The sequence below is a fragment of the Benincasa hispida genome, chromosome 6 (assembly GCF_009727055.1).
Source record: "Benincasa hispida cultivar B227 chromosome 6, ASM972705v1, whole genome shotgun sequence".
Classification (NCBI taxonomy): Eukaryota; Viridiplantae; Streptophyta; class Magnoliopsida; order Cucurbitales; family Cucurbitaceae; genus Benincasa; species Benincasa hispida.
The window spans coordinates 751,880-770,663 of record NC_052354.1 but is presented as its reverse complement, the minus strand read 5'-3'; the positions used below and the strand labels follow the sequence as shown (position 1 = coordinate 770,663).

Here is an 18,784-nt window from a genome sequence, read left to right as displayed (position 1 = left end):
CAGCGCCTATCTTGGTTGCAGTGGAAACATTTTCTTTTTTTCAAACGGCGTTGGTCGCCTACCCCTCGGAGTAGCAAGATTTGGGTTAGCAGGCGATTTCCCTTCCATTTACTACGCTTCTTCTTCTTCCACTTTGTAGTGCCAGAAGAAGAAGGTGCAGACTTAGTTCCTGAGGTCGAACCCTTGAGGAAATTTTTAGATGATGAAGCAACATTTGTCTCACCAACCTTCTTCTCCTTGCTTTTCAACAAGGATTGAAATGTCTTCAACTCTTTGAGGAGAGTTATAAGGGTATAATCAACCCTGTTTAGAACAACGTTGCTTACAAAGTATAGGAAGCTTTCTGGCAACGTCTCCAGAATAATGCTAACCTGGTTGCCCTCATTGATGTAAGTCCCGTTCATCCATGCCACATTAAAGTGGATCATCATGTTAAGAACATGTTCTCGAACAGATGTACCCTCCTTCATTTTGGAGTTGAAGATGAACTTTAGAGCTTCATGCTTGAGCTGCCCAGATGGTTATCCGAACATTCCCTTCAGGGACTCCATGATCTTATGTGCAGAGACCATGGGCTCATGCTTCATGGCCAAGACATTCTTCAAGCTGGCCAAGATATAAGCTCGGGCCTTCTTGTTCGCCCGTGTCCATTTATCATAAGCCTCTCGAACATTTCGAGCAGCGTTTTGAGTTGGAATGGGAGGACACTCCTTCATAAGGAGGAATCGGAGGTCATCAATGATCAGTATTGTGTTTATCATGTTTTTCCAACTAGCGTAGTTATTGCTAGTCAGTTTGTCAGTGGATAAAAGAGCTAAAGAAGCGGTTGCCATTAATTAAAAGTTGCTGAAAATAAGAACAAACTTAATAAGTCTATTTGTATTACCACTTTGAACACCAATTTTAGGTTCTAGCAAAATAGTTCTAATGTATCCTAAGTGCAGTGACATCTATTTTGCAATGATGCCCCAACGAGGCAGGACAAAAGTCAAAGTTGGGGTGATCAAGTGCCCCTTCACTGAGATGAGACATTCTCAACCATTAGACAGAAACAACTCTTGTAACTGACTCTAACAGTCATTATTATTCGGCCCAGAATTTGTTAACAACCTTAACAATTCCGCGTAAGTGTAACCCCTCATTTTAGGCCCTAGAGTCTCGCCCAAATGCGTCCACCATAGGGAAAAACCAGATTAGGACAAGAGAGTAAAGCAATCCTGTCCTTTCCAGGAGATCAGATAAAGAGTTGTGTAAGTACAACCATCCTTTAGAAGGACACTCCTAGGGTGCCTCGAGGTGATACACGAAAATGTTATCCAACTAATGAGAGAGACCGTGAGATATGTTGTCACATGTCCCGTCCCATTTACTGTGAACATTTTATCCATTCACCTTGGTATTGACCTACCAAAACACCATCCTTTAAGGGAAACTCTTAGGGTGCCACGAGGCTGAGGATAGATCTCATGGTGTGAAATTTTATGGAGAAACATGTAGAGGTTTAAGTGAAGTATCATATGCTCTAAGTACCTCCCACTAAATGTTAGACCCAGGGATTCATTAACTTAGACAATCCGACTACTGATTTTATCTTAGTGTGTGTTTAATTGGCTAAAAAAAAACTCTTGCTTTTGATAATTAAACAACTTTGATTCAAGTCATATTAAACACTTTAACAGACTTTCATCAAATTTACATGCATGCAACAAATCTATCTAATTCACCTTTCTAGGTAGGTTCCTAGGTAGGGGGTGTTCTGTCAGCTTAAATACCTTAGCCTAGACAGAACCTGCCTTTGACAAAAGGTCCCTTATAGATAGACTTGGTACATATTGAATCTTTTATCAGTCAAACTTAATCCTGTTAAATTAAATTAAAAGATTAAACTTATGTTTCTAATCTTGTTAGAACCGTGATCTTAGGTTAATCTCAATCATATTTAAAAACTCTTTTAAAACATGATTAAAACCTAAATGTGCATGCATGTCTTTCTTATTGATTTTAGTTCTAATTTCTTTATTTATAACATTTATAAAAAGACACAACTAAAATCAACCATATTGCTAAGCTAGACTAGGTATTTATAACTTTTGTAAATTAACCTAAGTGTCATGCATCATGCAATGTTCATTCATTACTATATATAACTCTTATATAAATTGTAATGAACCAAATATACATGCTTTCATACACCCTTATACTATAACACTTATAATATAAAGATGATGCATGAATATGCTTAATGCATGTATATATTATAACTTAAGTATGCGATGAATGGGTTGAGAAGATCTTTAGCTAGCGTTACTTGGGAATGCGTCAGACTATGCGATCATGCTACCACCATGCACAACAAGTCATTTTCCAATGCAAATGCAATGCTCCTAAGTCTAGAACGCATGTGTTAAATACAAAAGTGTCCATAGAGCTTATCCCTAAGTCTCTACTCTTGTCCTATGCGATGATGCAAAATACATGTTACTGCATACAATCGTATCCTATCTTTAGAATGCATGTGATGCGTTGATAACAAATAGTGTTCATTCCTAAGCTCCCATCTCTTGATTATGCGTTCTAATCTGACTCTCCCAAGCCTAAATTCTAACCTGACCTTCCCAAGTCTAGATCATGTCTTTAGACTACCCTCCCGAGTATCTCTAATGGACGAATAAAGCATACATAATACAAGATAATCGCATAGCAAGAAGATTCCCTAGTTGTGCTAGCTAAATGCTTCTCAGCCCATTCAACTAATTTAGCTACTCATGCGTAAATAACAGAGAGTGAACAGATATAGAGAAATAGATTCCATTTCGATAAATGAGTGGAGTACAAAATGACAATGAAAGTTAAAGGTAGAGAGTCTGGTAGCAATTCCTTGCTGACCGAGGCTTTTACACTGTAATCTCTATTCGGTTCTAAAGATGTTCCCGCTTCCGTAGGCNAGTCTGGTAGCAATTCCTTGCTGACCGAGGCTTTTACACTGTAATCTCTATTCGGTTCTAAAGATGTTCCCGCTTCCGTAGGCGTCGGCTCTCTCTCTGTCCTTAAAGCTTCCGGCGCTACCAGAACGATCTATCGGCACAACCTTCTTTCTCACGTCTTCCTTAAAACGAAAGAAAACTATGAACAAGGGCGAACGAATTCGTGGAACAAAGAAATGAACTGGTGAACCCTTTTTCCAAAGGATGCCTCTGGTATTTATAGAACATCTAAGATGAACGGCGACTTCTTTCTCATGATTGTACAGATGAGATGGTTTTACTTCCTGACTGATGCGTCGAATATTTACACCGAAAAGTTGAATGTACTTTGTGATTGTTATCGGCTGTCAACTTAATTCGGATTTGACTGTCATCAGCTTTTGATCCCATCGCGATTAATTGGCCTCTTACCCAGATACGCCCACCAAGTTGCGCTGACCAGGTTCCAGCGATCCTTCTCGGGCGAATGATTGCGAGCACAATCATTGTAAATCCTTGTGGTGAACTTGTACTCGACCGATGATTTCCTATGATCGTAATTATTGAATTGCGTCAATGCATACTCTGCACAAAAATACAAAATCAACTGTTCTAATGCGATGAACACATGCGACCGCAATATTATGAAATTGATGCTTAATGGACGCAAATTAACATATTTCATCAACGCAATCCAATATTGTTTAAGAAATTAGCACTATGATAACGTGCATTTCTGCCCATTATCAATGACTTCCTGCAAGCAGAGAAAAATAGGCAAACAACATATAATAAGAACTTATAAAAACATATTAAAGAATGTTGCACATCAGGAAAATATGTCATTTGTTCTTCAATGTTTCACATCTTCACAAACTTAATATAAAATTCAAACCTTTCAAAGTTTATATAATAGAAGTTGCTTAGAACACAAAATATAGACTATTATTTTCCATTAGCTAGAGTTGAGCTAGAACCAATAAGCCAAAAACTACTTAAACTAAGGTTATTTTCCCTTTGCATTATGTTCATAGCCCACCCCAACTAATCCCAAGTCCTTGAAGGGTATCTCCAAATGTCTTAAACTCTTTCCACCTTTGAACACTCTTGAGGTGCTTAAAATTATACCAAATCCAAGAAAGAACAAATTTTAAACATGGAATTTACAGTAATTGAGCTTTCATACCTCAGGACACTTTCTATACATTCATCAATGAAAGTGAAAAATCTTGTTTGAAGACCATCTCCCACATCTCAAACTTGTCTACAGAAGTGAGGGCCTTTCTATAGAATGTAGCAGGACCCTTTTCCCTTCCACCTATATGAATAAGCCGATAACATTAGATCTTACATTATGAATTTTCTAGAGATAACATAACCATTTCTTGCATTTGGATCTACCTTTCCATGTTCCAAATGGACCATAAATGTTGTGGAACCTCCCAATTTGACACTCAATACCGAAATCCTTAGTATAATGTTTGCACAACTCCTCTGTAGTAAGCTTCTCCAAACAATAAGCATCTTGGGGCTACAAAACAAACGTTAACACGATTTTAATAAGTACATATCTGACAATTGTTTCACTTCCAAATCATTAACATATAAGTAAATATGAACCCCAACAGGCTAAACATTTGACTCTTTCAAGCTCACATTAGTTTCCAAATGCTTAAATTCAGGGTAGATGCAAGCACTAGAAGCATGGAAAAAACTGCACTCACATGATAGAAGATCAAATTATCTGTTAGGTACTTCGTTTCTCATTAGTAGGGACAAAACCAACAACAAAGGAGGGAATAATCTCAAATTAAAAAGATTTAGAATACAAAATATTCCCCTTTAAAAAATTTCTAGCTCATCTTAACCCCACCCCGCACCGACAAGCCATAACTGTAAAGCATAAAAACATTAACCAACCAACCTTGTACAATGAAAGATTCAAAGCATGCCTAAACACCACGAATTGAGAAAATTTTCCTTGAAAACTAACCTCTTAACTCCATTGATTCTTGCAACTTCAAGCATATTGAAGTTGATCATGGTGTTATTATACATAATAATAGAGTGATTGGATTGGATGAAGCCCATACGACCCATATCAGCAACCAGATTGAAGACATGTAGGTGAGGGAGATGACATAATGGATAACCAAACTACCTTCTTTAGAATTCCAAAACCAATCTACAAGGAGAGTTTCAATATATATATCACATTATGGTAAAGGCAAGGTAGCCTAAGGGCTGGGGTAGAGGAAACCCCCACCTAAAAAAGAACTACAAGAAAGGTTTTCATTTTAAAATAATCATAGAAAGTACAAGAGAAATCTTTGTGATTTGAACTCCACCAACTAAGGGAATTTATGTTGGCATGAATTACGAAGAAACCTACCTTTTTTAAGTAAGGAAATGTTTGTCACAGTAAAGGAAGAGTAAGAATTTGGGAGGAGAAACTCCAATTGGGATCAACACGTGGGCAACAACATTGCTTCTCACCAATATGAGAACTCAAAAGAGAAAGCAAATGTTCTAAAGAAGGCACTGGACTTTTGGGATGTGAATCTGCACTTTCTTGCAATAGTTTGAATGTGAATTAGTTATCTGAAAACGCCTATAGAGGATAATCCCTGACAAACAGAATAGCTATAGAAAAATCACTTACAAGTGAAATCACAAAGCAAAAAAGATAGTACAAAATGGGAGGGGTTTGGAAATTCATGTATTGCTGGAAAGCACAATCACTAATCACTATATACCCAGATGGCTAAAACTCTGGTATTTCCATGCATGGGTATAGAAATCTCTAAGCTTTTCTACATTGACTTCTATAATTATTCATGAATATTTTGGTATAACTAAGCAGAATAGTTTTTAAGAGTACCTTTGTATCTCATTTGGAAAAACTCTTCATTAGTGAATCGAGAATAAAGCACCTGCAATGTAACTTTAAAACATCAATTGATCGCTATAAAATGGTGCAATATTATCATGTAATTAATAGTAACCTAAGAGTTCATAAAGTACATATATCTCAAATAGTACCGTTAGAATTGGTCTTAAAGAGTTCATCAGAGATAATATAATAAAATTAATAGGAAGGAAACACTTATAGCTAGAAATCAAAACTCAATCTCTCTCTATATAAACGCTGGAATATGACAATGTAAGGCAACATACACAAGATTAAGAAATTATTCATCTTCAAAAGGTTCAATTATTCTACATGAAGTTTTGTTAATTACCTCAGACTTCTTAATGTTGAAAACCATAGAAAATAAATTTTCACTCGCTTGATTAGCCACGAACGATTCCTCAATGTTACGAACAACCATAATCAGAAGACCAGGCATGACCTAAAGGCAGTTACTTGGTTAACACTTGACTCATGCATAAAAATCAATGTTGTTTTGTGGTGTCAACAAACCTAGCGAAAAGAATCCACCAAAACTAAGTTGATTACTTTAAGTACTGTGAAGAAAACCAAATGTTGACTATAGAAGAACTAAGCACTCAAGTTTGTAGCCATAATGAATTTATAGAATACAACTATTTGGGGGAAATTTATGGCAGAAGACTTAAGAGAATGAATTGTAGAAGACTTAAGATAATTGTTGCTAAAAGAAGAAACGGAGAAGATTTAAACATGTTTCCCTAGCAATGCTCATCCAAAAGTAAAAAACAAAATGTCTTCTTAGTTTTTAGGAGCTTAGATTTTCAATTTATCTCCAATTAAACTACTACTAGCAAGAGCCAAGCTAATCCAAGTCTAGGTAAAACTTCAACAAAACAATATCCAAAGGGTTAAAGCCAATTGATAAGAATAAATTCAAACAACAACAAGATTACTTCTCAATTTTAGTCTCTCAGCTTATGCACTAATCACTAATCAGAATGGTGAAAGAAACAAGATCTTAATGAAAAAAAAAAAAGAGAATATAATAACCCTAACAAAGTAAATGAAGAAGATGAAGAAAATTCAACTACACAAACAAACAATTCCAAGAATTAGAAACAAACCAACCTGAAACAAGACTCTCTCACAAAACACTTGAAACCACACAAATCGACCTAATCTTTACCTGTTGCTTTGGTTAATAGTTGCTTATTCCAATTGCTTGAATTAAGCCCTATGAATCATTTAACATTATGAGTATAACATCTTTCTTAAACAAAACAAATGTAAAATGGTAAGAGATATACCTAGTATATATGAGAATGCTTTGTTTCGACATTACATGGTGGAAGACTATCTAGTATGTATAAGTACAATCAGGAAACATACAAATGTAGAAACGTTTCAAAGTTTAGAAAATACAAGTAACCAAAAGAAAATATAACTAAATGTTCTAAATTTAATTGATTTAACATACAAGGGTAAGAACATTCTTAATGAATTTTTCCCCACCCGATTCTTTTACATGGAGAAGTATACTCATCTTCTTTCAAGATTCAAATCCAATCGCTGTCCAGCTGTGACTTTGTCAATTTCATACATGTACTGTAGTTAAAGGTCTTTGCACAAATAAGATTAATTTAGGAGAGTACAAGATAATGTCTAGATTCAAAGCTAGTATACATTTAATACAAACTGAGATACAATAAAACATACCTCAACTCACTGCACATCTTCTCAATATTGAGTTTTTCAGACCTCAACTCATTGCACATCTTCTCATATGTAACTAAGTATAACAAAAAAAATAGCATTTTAGAGTCAACCTTGCATTCAATGAATTAAAATTATAAATGCACTTTACCAATGAAATCTATGGAATATGATCAAGATTTTTACTTAAATTAATTTTGAGTATATAGTTCAATAAAAACGAGTTTTAATATTAAGATGAGTACCTGCACTTATTGAGGTAGAGTCAGTCTTGCATTCAATGAATCAAAATTATAAATGCACTTTACCAATGAAATTTATGGAATATGATCAAGATTTTTACTCAAATTGATTTTGAGCATATAGTTCAATAAAAACGAGTTTTAATATTAAGAGGAGTACTTACACTTATTGAGGTAGAGTTAGTCTTGCATTCAATGAATCAAAATTATAAATGCACTTTACCAATGAAATCTATGGAATATGATCAAGATTTTTACTCAAATTGATTTTGAATATATAGTTCAATAAAAACGAGTTCTAATATTAAGATGAGTACCTACACTTATCGAGGAACCATATTCTAATGCAAAGATTTTTTGCTTCTTCATTTTAATCTAAAACCAAAAATCTCAGTTTTTATGGAATAATCCACCTGCAAACTCATAGAAGGAGTAGAAGTGAAGATAAGAGAAAAGAAAAGGAAAGAAAAGAGAAATCTTGAAACAAATCTGATGGAAAGAAAAGAGAGACATAAATCACCCTTTATGTAAAAGATCATGCTTTCATCACTAGTACAAAATTGAAACAGATCAGACCTTGAAGATCTTGAACAAATTAGAGCTTGAATAGATCTGAGCGAAGCTCGAAGATTGGAACATATCTGAGCTGAGATTGGGTTGAAGAACGACAGGTTGGCGAATCTGACGAATGAATCGACGATTTGATGAAGGAATCAATGATCTGACGCCCGACTCACGACGACGGACGAATCAACGCGGACCTAACAGAGGAATAGATGGTAGACCTGGTGAAGCTAACAATTAGACGGACAAAGTTGGAACACACATAGATCTAATGAAGGAATGGAAGATGGTGGAGTTAGATCTAATGAGACGTCGACGAATTGATGGAAATGGTGGCAAGAGGGTTCTGAGGGATAGGAAATTTGTGAGAAAAAGAGAGAAAAGAAAGTTTGACAAATGAAACAATTGGGGTTTTTAATAAAAAGGAAGAATAAATGGTAGACTTGGTGAAGCTGATTATCAGAAGGACGAAGTTGGAACGCACGAAAATCTGATGAAGAAACGGAAGACGGTGGTGGGAACAAAAGATCTGATGAATGATGGTGATGGACTGATGGAGATGGTGGCGAGAGGGTTCTAAGGTAGAAAAAATTTGTGAGAAAAAGAAAGAGAAGAAAATTTGATGAATGAAAAAATAGGGTTTTTAATAAAAGGAAAGAGTAAATGGGGTTTAGCTACAATGCTAGTTTTAAACCGACATTATAGCCAGATTAAATATATGTTTAATGTCGGTTTAAAACCGACATTAAAGATCCATTTTTTTCTTTTTACAACCGACATTATACATCCGTGTTTATTTTTTCCAACCGACATAAAAGGCTAAATTTCTTGTAGTGGATTCACATGTATGCCTACCACATACTATTCAAAATTCACAAAATAACCTTGATCTTTTTTTAATGGATAATTGCATATATAAAATTATCAACTATTATTTTAAATAACATATTAACTACGAGGTTTTAAGGCGTACATCTCACAACTATCAATGATAGCTTTCAATTTCGAAAAAATTGGAAGAAGGCGGCGAAATGGTGGGTTGTGCGTGGACTTTTTAGTCATTTACTAATATGACTATCAGTGATATCTTGTGCTAATATTTTGCCATATCCCTAATATATTTATCCAAGTGCTATATTTTTTATTATTTTGGACAAGATTGTTATTTGTGCACCTAACCCTTTAGTAAGTTATTTAATTATTTTATTTGGGAATATTATGTTATTGATTAATGTAATCTTTAACAGTGGGCACTTGACATATGAGTGTGAATCATGTTCAAGAAATAACCTTAATGGTCTATAATATATAGATAAGATTAAGTCATGTTTTATTTTAGTGATACTATGAATACGACCCACTTTGTAATTGTTGCAAATAATCTGATCCAAATTGTCAATGTGGAGACATGCAAGTGAAGATATCATATACAATGAGTTTATGTAAAAGACTAGATCAAGAAATGTTTAATCCCTCTTTATAAATCTGTTGATTGAAAAGATTAAAATATTTCATATGATGATCATATGCGACTTTGATCTTAATTTTGAGCGAATTATGAACTTTTGCCTACAAAGGTGTTGGGTTTTGTGCCCTAAAGCTTGTATATTTATACTAAATATTTTCTTGTTAATTAATAAAATAAGTTGTTATTGCATTTTGTATTTTGCATAACATGTAATCCAATTTTGTGAAAAATCCAAAGTTGTTATATGTAATCTAGGACAATATGTATGGTTGACATATAGAATGTATCATGTTCAAGTCATTTACCTCTAGTTGGGTGTCTTATCATGCATGGTGACACTATGGGTATAACCCACTTTGTAATAGCTATAAACGATTAGAATTAAATCGTTCATGTGAAGACATGTGAGTGGAGTATCCTATACAAAGAGTGTCTAAGACTAGACCACAAAATATTTAATCTCTCTTTATTAAATCCATTAATGGAAGAGATTAATATTTCATAGGATGATCAAATTCGACTCGATCTTAATCCTGAGTGAGTTATGAACTCTTATTTGTGGGACCTCATCCTTTGATTTGTATGGGTGAGATTGGCCCAGGTAGCTGACTCAATATGCTTCATTTTGGGAGTTGACTGAATAATAAGTTGAGAATATAATTTCACAAGATAGAATTCATTCCTTCCCATATAAAGAAAGTAGATGAATAGTTTCCTTGAGTGTTGATTTCGCGACTTGAATAACAGAACCTCACCTTCTCACTGGCTTGAGAGGAACTTAGTTTATAGTTAGACCATAAACAAATTGTTCATTAGAGTTCAGTGGTACTTGAGGAGAAATATGTTATTACTTGGGTAAAACAGACATTTGACACAAATAAAATTAAGAAAAAGGATTGACTTGCTTGTTGATGATCATTAAATCTATGGATGCAATATGTCCTATAATACATAATAGTACAACTATAGGTCTATACTTGAATGTCCTATAGTTAATGAATGAAGATTGAGAGAGAGAAAAGATGGGGAGTGAGTGAGAGAGATGAGACCAAGTGAGAGAGTGTGAGCAAGAGAGGAAGGGAGAGAGGAGATCATAGAAGTTAGGAGAGTGATAGATTAGAGTGAGACAACGAAAGAGTAGAGAGTGAAATGGGCAATCACATGCACGAGGTTCCGTTTTGATAATTGATAGCTCACAAAAAGAGTTATTATTCCTAGCTTAATTCAGACTCATTATTGGATTTTATGTGTTTATTTTTCTATTTTGTAGGTACTGAGTAATCAAGAGATAGAATTAACGATTTGGTGAAGAACGAGGTTAATTTAAAGCAATTTGGAGGTTATTTGAGCATCCGGGCTTCAAAGGAGTCAAAAAGACCATAATACCCCTGCTTCAGCGTCACAACGCTCACCTTATACGAAGCCCTGACGCTTGCCTGATGCTGAAAAATAGTAGCCTGATGTGTAGGGGAGTGTTGTAATGTTGCTCCCAGTGTTTCAACGCTCCGAGTTGACAGCAACGCCAGCATTGCAATGTTTCCCTGATGCTAGTGGCTTAATCTGTTGAGCATTGCAAAGCTATTTCAAGCGTTGCAATGCTGCAATGATTCCTGTAAATACCTCCTTTCGTCTTTAGGTCAAATGATGCTAACTTTTAGGGGCTGAATTGATGAAGGTCGAAGTTAACCTTCATTCTTCTTCCTTTCCCTTCAGAATTTAGTATCCTTAGGTTAGTTTTTCTTTTTGTTTTGGGGTGTAATCGATGGATCAGATGTGTAACTCTTCTATGAATCAAGAGGTAACTCCTATCTAATTTTTTTGAGCAAGAGCCTTATGTTTAATCCCTTAAAGGATTTCTAGTTAATTTAACTGAGTTGTTGTGAACTCTTTGGGATGATTTGTTGAATCTTAATGGAATTTTTATGAATTGATCTGACAAATTAGTTTATCGAAATTCTTGTTTGCAAAATCGTCATAGCCTATGCATAAATTGATTGATTTAGCTGTGCAAATTAGAATCGCATGTGTAAAGTCTAGACTTCTGACCAAATTTATATATGCCATGATTTAATCTTTCCAAATAAATGATGCTATAAGAGATGGTTTTTCCGGCTTGTAGTATGTATCAACAATTGAACCCTTTCACAATGCAATTCAATTTTGACTTATATGTCACTAAGAAGGAAGAGTTGTAAATTGAATTAGCACTGATTTGGTTTAATATCGAATTTGGCTATTTGGGCAATTAGATTCTCTAATAGGTTGAGAGGTTGACAGATTCAGTGTAACTAATTGGTGCCTATTGAAAGAAATTGCATAGGATTCTCTATCTTGCTCTAGAAATTAGATAGACTCATATTCTAGATTATATTTACCCTTTTATTTTAATTTTACGCATATATCTCTTCCACACCAAAACCCCCCATTCACCGCTCTAGTTAGTAAATTAACTTAACAAAACAAATCGCACTTCCCTGCGGATCGACTCGGACTTACCACTATTGCTACGTCTTTGTAGTGATAGGAGTAGTTCAGTATTATACAAATTTTCTTTTGTTTCGTAGTCCTTTTCGGGAATTAAACGACACTGTAAGAGGCTTTAAATAAAAATTTCATATGAATATGACGTAGACAAAAAAAAAAGAAACCTCAATTCTAAAAAGTAGGACATATTTCATTTTTCCTTTCACTTTTGAGTCATTCATCCGGAGAAGGAATGAGTGGAATCTTAGATGTAAGAGAGAGAAGAGAAGAGAAGAGATCGAGAAATGAATGGGATGTTATGCATGTAAGAGAGAGAATAGAAGAATGTATGGGATGATATAAGCGAGCATGGAATATGTAGGGGTCATGCCTGCATGTAAGAGAGAGAACACAAGACTTGGCTTTGCAAGCTACAAACAGACAAACAACAAGCATAAACAGCAAAAAACAATAACGTGAGCTTAGAGCAGTAAGTGAGTTTTGTAAAGAGCTCCACAACAACCTCCTTTTCTTCACAATTGTGAGATTCAGACTAAAGTATTACGTGAACTCATCGACGTTTCAAAACCGACTTTGTTTTGAAATTGAGCTTAGAGCAGATACTCCTCATTCTTTCTCTTTCTTACTCTTCATCATCCTCTTTGTTTACTGCTATAAATTCTTGCTCTTCACCATGGTTTCTTATGCAAATTATATGCTTATATTTGTTGTAGTCTGCACACAAAACATTTCTTCAAAGTGAAGGTATCATCTGAGTTAAGAATTGGATCATAGTTTTGCCTAATTTCTTCCCTTTCATCTGGCTGTGAATACTTCATTTATTTTCTGCCTTATGTTGCAGTTGTGCCAAACTTTTATGTTTTCTTAATATATATATATATATATCTTCCAAAGTCTCTTCAGCTATATGTTTTTCTTTTACAATATGTGAGATGGAGGACTGAACCTCTGACCTCGAAGTTGATAGTATATATTTGATGCTAGTTGAACTATATTCTTTTTGACATATGTTTTTAATGTCTTATGTTCATTAACCAAATATAAGGGTGCATATGCATTTGTATTATTTGATATTTTCTCTCTAATGATAAAATCGTTCTCCCTCTATCCGAGATTGTAACTAACACACTGTTAACAAATCTCTATGTCGATCTTTACATTTAATGATGCTTTCACGGTTTTTTTTTGTTTGTTGATTATAACATTTGGTGATGAATTATTGAAGGTATGTTAAACAATTACATGGCCTCTAATGATGAAGTTTTATTAGTTTTTGCAGAAAACATCAGTATGATTACTACAGTAATAGGGGCAGCCTTTGCATTGGGTTTTATTGGATGGATTTATCAAACACTTATAAAGCCTCCACCTCCAAGAATATGTGGATTAGCAAATGGTCCTCCACTGACTTCCCCAAGAATAAAGCTGAATGATGGAAGGCATTTGGCCTATAGAGAATTAGGAGTTTCTAAGGAGGAAGCTCAATACAAAATCATTCTTTGTCATGGCCTTGATAGCTGCAAAGATATGGACTTGCCTATTTCTCAAGTACTATATTATTAATTCTTCTCTTTTGCTCATCAATGTCTTCATTTTTGGTCTTTTTCATTTTTTAATCTTAATTACTAATAAAATATTGGTATAGTGGTAGTTGCAATTAGACCTTCAAACTTTAATTATGAAAATTGAGCATTCCAACTCATGCAAGTGATAAAATTGGACCCTCAAGCTTATAATAGTTATAGAAACAAGACCTCCAAACGATAAAAATTGAACCTTCAAACTTATACAACTGTTACCATTTCTATGTAAGCTTGAGAGTCCAATTTTAATACTTGTATAAGTTTGAAGACTCAATTTGTACAATTAAAAGTTTGAGATTAGTTGCAACTATTACCATACTTTATATGTGATTTTTGCAATTTGCCATTTTAAATATCATATAATAATTTTTTAAAATTAAAAAAACTACTCCAATGACCTTTTAAACCTATTCTTATTAAAAACTTAAGAATTAAAAAGATACATTTTGAAAATTTAAGAATCAAATGTACTTATTCTTAAAAATTTAAGGACTAAAAATTTACATTTTTAAAACGAGGATCCCCTTGACTTCTTTAATCAAGTAGAAGTAATTAATTAAGAGCCCGTTTACTAAGTTTTGTGTTATTTCCACTAAAATGTACTAAATATTTGATTTTTAGGAACTTATGGAGGAGCTTAAGTTGTACTTAGTAGTGTACGATAGAGCTGGTTATTGTGAGAGTGATCCAAATCCAACACGTTCAGTCAAGACAGAGGCATTTGACATTCAAGAATTAGCTGACAAATTGAAGCTTGGCACAAAATTTTACGTTATTGGATGTTCAATGGGAACATACCCTATTTGGGGTTGTCTCAAATATATTCCACACAGGCATTTCTATCTTCATTTCACTATCTTTGATTCTTTTTCCTTCGAGTTAGAATTACAAATTTAGTTTTTAAACTCTTAAAAATGAAATAGTTATCAAATGAGACATTTTTTTTTTAAATTTTCAAAATTTGGTAAGAAAAACTCTAAGGTATATACAAACTTTAAAAAACCAAATGATTATCAAATTAAAACGGGGCCTCAATTTTCATTTCAATTTGTAAACACTTGACATAGATGACCTATATTATTTAAGAATCATGTATCATATAAACATTGTGAAGTCTTTTGACTTTTAGAATGTAGGATCCTCAATATGCCCACTCCAGATGGTGTCTACTTAGGTTTACCATTCTTGGATCTGATCTCAATTTTTTTTTTTTTGGGGATAAGATTGCCATTGCTCTATTACCATATTAGATAACGTATAGTTCCATCTCAAAACCAATCATCAACAAGATAATTAGCCTATGTATCTTATAAGCATTTGAGATCCTTTGATTTTTTCAACGTGATATCCTCAACAATTACAATATTGAAATACATAAGCTAAATAAACACCATAACTCAAAAATTAATTAGAACCTAATTTTGAATAATAGTAACAAAATTAGATTACAAAATTGGACTTTATATAGTTTAAAAAAAATTAGAACTTAGTCCATATAATTTCAAAAGTTAGAATCCGGCTCCAATAATTTGATAAAATCTTCATAAATAGTCCAAAGGTTGAGACTAAATTCTAATTATAAACCATAAAGACTATTTACGAGAATCAAACCATAGAGACTAAATTCTAATTTTCTCGGGACTAAATTTAAAATTTAACCTAGAAACAATAAGCGTAAAGTTGACGAACAAGCTTGTCGCACTTAACGACCATTGTTTTCCTTTGATAAAAACGTTGTTGATCTCAATGGTTTATATATTTTGCAGACTCCTAGGAGCTTCCCTAGTTGTACCTATTGTGAATTTTTGGTGGCCTTCCCTTCCTTCAGCTTTGTCACAACATTCATTTGAGAAATTTCCTGAATCTTACAAACGAACGTTTCGGATAGCACATTACACACCTTGGTTGTTCTATTGCTGGATGACTCAAAAATGGTTCAAAATATTGGGTAGACAAGGCATGTTTCTTCATTCTGATTCAACCATATTAAACAGGTTACTCAAACGTCCAGAACAGGTACATTAATTTATCTTTAACCTAATTTTCCAAGTCTCAATATTTCAATTTTAAGTACAAGTTTGAGTTTAAGTTCACCACCTTTTTCCTATGAGTATTTTGGAAAACAAGTATATATTTATTAATAAATTGTGTCAAAGATCTCGCTCATGCTAACCTCATTTAAACGCATTCCATCGTCTCCGACGGCTCTACATTTCTATTCTAAAAAAATAAATTGTGTCAAAGAAGTAGGTCAATGATTAGATGGAGCTAACTCGATGCTCTCTTTTCTTATACGCCAAAAACTAATAAAAGAAATAAAAAATTTGTCATATAATACATTGTTATTGGATACTGTTTGGGCTGCACAAGAGATGGTGTAGCCTAGGTTGTACTGCATCTAAGTTTTTTTAAAAAAAAATTCAAAAAATATAATTAAGATGACTTTCGCACCATAAGAAATATTCATGTTGAATAATCACAGAAATATTTTTTTCATACCATAAAAATTATTTATTAAAAAAATATTGATTTCACTCTATAGTTTAAAATAATTATAAAAATAAATTTTGATTTTAATAGTGAAACTTTTGTAATTCCTTTAGATTAATTAATAGACATTAACACTAAAAATGAAATGGAGTATTTTTTAGTGAAAAATCAAGGCTAATTAAAAGTATAAATCTTGAAACTTATTGACTAAATTTGAAATAAAGCTCAAGTCTCAAAGATAAAATTGTAACATTTTAAAACTTATAAATTAATAAAATCAAACTCAAAACTTAAAGATAAAATGTATACAATTTTGAAACTTAGAGACCAACCATAAATTAGATTCAAAATCTAAGCACTGAAAAAACAATTTTTCTTAAATTCTAAAAATTAAAATCTCAACTAGACAAATATATTTCGCATAAGTAATTATTACATCACTAATTTTGTTACGCCCTTCTCTAATATCAAGTAAACAATATTTTGATAGTTTTTTAATTTTAAATGAACATGCTTGGCATAATTGATATGCTTAACTATAAAATATTTGTTCTTATGATACTTTTGTTTTGCAATGAAAATCAGAAAAAAGTATTACAACAAGGTGAACATGAATCTCTACACAGAGACTTACTTTGTGCTTATGGAAAATGGGAGTTTGATCCAATGGAGTTGACAAATCCATTTCCTGATAATAAGGGTTCTGTTCATATGTGGCAAGGAAGTGAAGACCGTATAGTTCCTATTGAATTGAATCGTTTTATAGCACAAAAGCTTCCATGGATTCAATATCATGAGCTTCCTAATTATGGTCATCTATTAGTTCATGAAGCTCAAAACTTTGAAGCCATACTTAGGGCACTTCTCGATAACTTCATTCGATGTTGATCAGGGCAAGCAGGCGACCAGACGATCAGTATTTGCCAATAATGTATTGTTGTTGTTGTTGAGCTCTACAGTTCAAGTAGAATGATATCCTTGTGCGCTTGCAACCTACTCTCATGGACATTATTTATAGTCATGAATCAAGTTCTTCACCTATTCAGTAAACCGAGTTCCTTTTAGTCATAGAGAGGGTGGGATCCCTTGTTCAATACTAGAAGTAAGTACTTAAGGAACAACCTATCTACTATCCCTAAAAATGGGTAGGAGTGAATTTCATCTTGCAGGACCATGTTCCCGACTATCTACTTAGTCTTACCCCTAAAATAGGAGGCTTATTGAGGGGCGATGTTGAGTCACTCCCGCTATTACAGATTAAAGGATAACCTCGAATAAATAGAAGTTCATAGTTAGCTCAGAATTGAGATCGAGTTACATTAGATCAGCGAGTTGGAATAGTCAGTTTTAACAGTAAACAACGTTATAAAGAAAAGTGACTATTTCGTGGTCTAGTTTCATGCAAACATCTTTTGCATAGGATGTTTCCACTCGCATGTCTCCACATAAACAATTTCGGGATCACATCGTTTGTATCAAATACAAAGCGGGCCAAATTCATAATATCCACAGGATAAGGTACCTTATCCTGATACTTATAGACTGTTTTGGCTATATACTCAAACTTGTTAATCTTTTATGTGTCTCTACATAAAGTTTAAGTATTCATGCTATAGCCATGGGTTCGTTAGTTTATAGGATTTAGGCTTTACAAGTGCAATTTACAGGTTCAATAAAAACTTTATTGATTTAACCTTAATAACAATTTTATTGTAAATAAAATTGTTTAAAGATTACAAACTGTGAGTTTTAGGACATACAACCCAACAAACTCCCACTTGGACCAAAACTCCAATGGTTTACAAATATATACAATGTTGAGTATGAAAGAATAAATATAAATATAATAAACTAGGGCGACAAATACCCATGAATTCTCCCACTTGCCCTAGATTTATGAATCTCATAGTCTTAGTCCAACTAGGTGATTCTCGAACACTTTAGCCGTGAGGGCCTTTGTAATAGATCAGCTAAATTGTCTTATGAGGCTATTTGCATGACGATCACGTCTCTTCAGTGTGCTATCTCCCTGATGAGATGGTACTTGCCCTCGATGTGTTTCCCGCACTTGTGGCTTCTCAGTTCTTTTGAGTTTGCAACTGTTCCACTATTATCACAAAAGGGTGATAGGTAGATGCATATTTGAAATTGAAGGAACGGTGAATTCCACAACAGAAGTGGGCATCGTTCCCAATTTTTAACTTCACAAAGAATTGAAATTTACAGAACCAAATTATTCATTAATATAGTTTTACAGAATGCTAAGGAGAATGAGAAAAAAGAGTTAGGGTTTTAAGAAACTTACCCTTGAAGAAGAATTTCTTCTTCTTCATGAAATTCCCTTTCCAAAACATTGACGATTAATCACGAATTGAGCATTGCCA

General features: G+C 33.7%; 1 protein-coding gene and 1 pseudogene across 1 annotated transcript; one reads left to right on the top strand and one right to left on the bottom strand.

Annotated features, from left to right (window-relative positions):
* Positions 1 to 3,991: 3,991 nt before the first annotated feature.
* On the bottom strand, positions 3,992 to 6,313 carry LOC120079851 (annotated as a pseudogene).
* Positions 6,314 to 13,569: 7,256 nt separating this feature from the next.
* Positions 13,570 to 17,288, top strand: LOC120079849. The gene is made up of 4 exons (XM_039034282.1): positions 13,570 to 13,875; positions 14,532 to 14,743; positions 15,677 to 15,926; positions 16,986 to 17,288. The coding sequence occupies exons 1-4, from the start codon at positions 13,570 to 13,572 to the stop codon at positions 17,286 to 17,288; spliced, it is 1,071 nt and encodes a 356-aa protein (XP_038890210.1).
* The last annotated feature ends 1,496 nt before the right edge of the window (positions 17,289 to 18,784 follow it).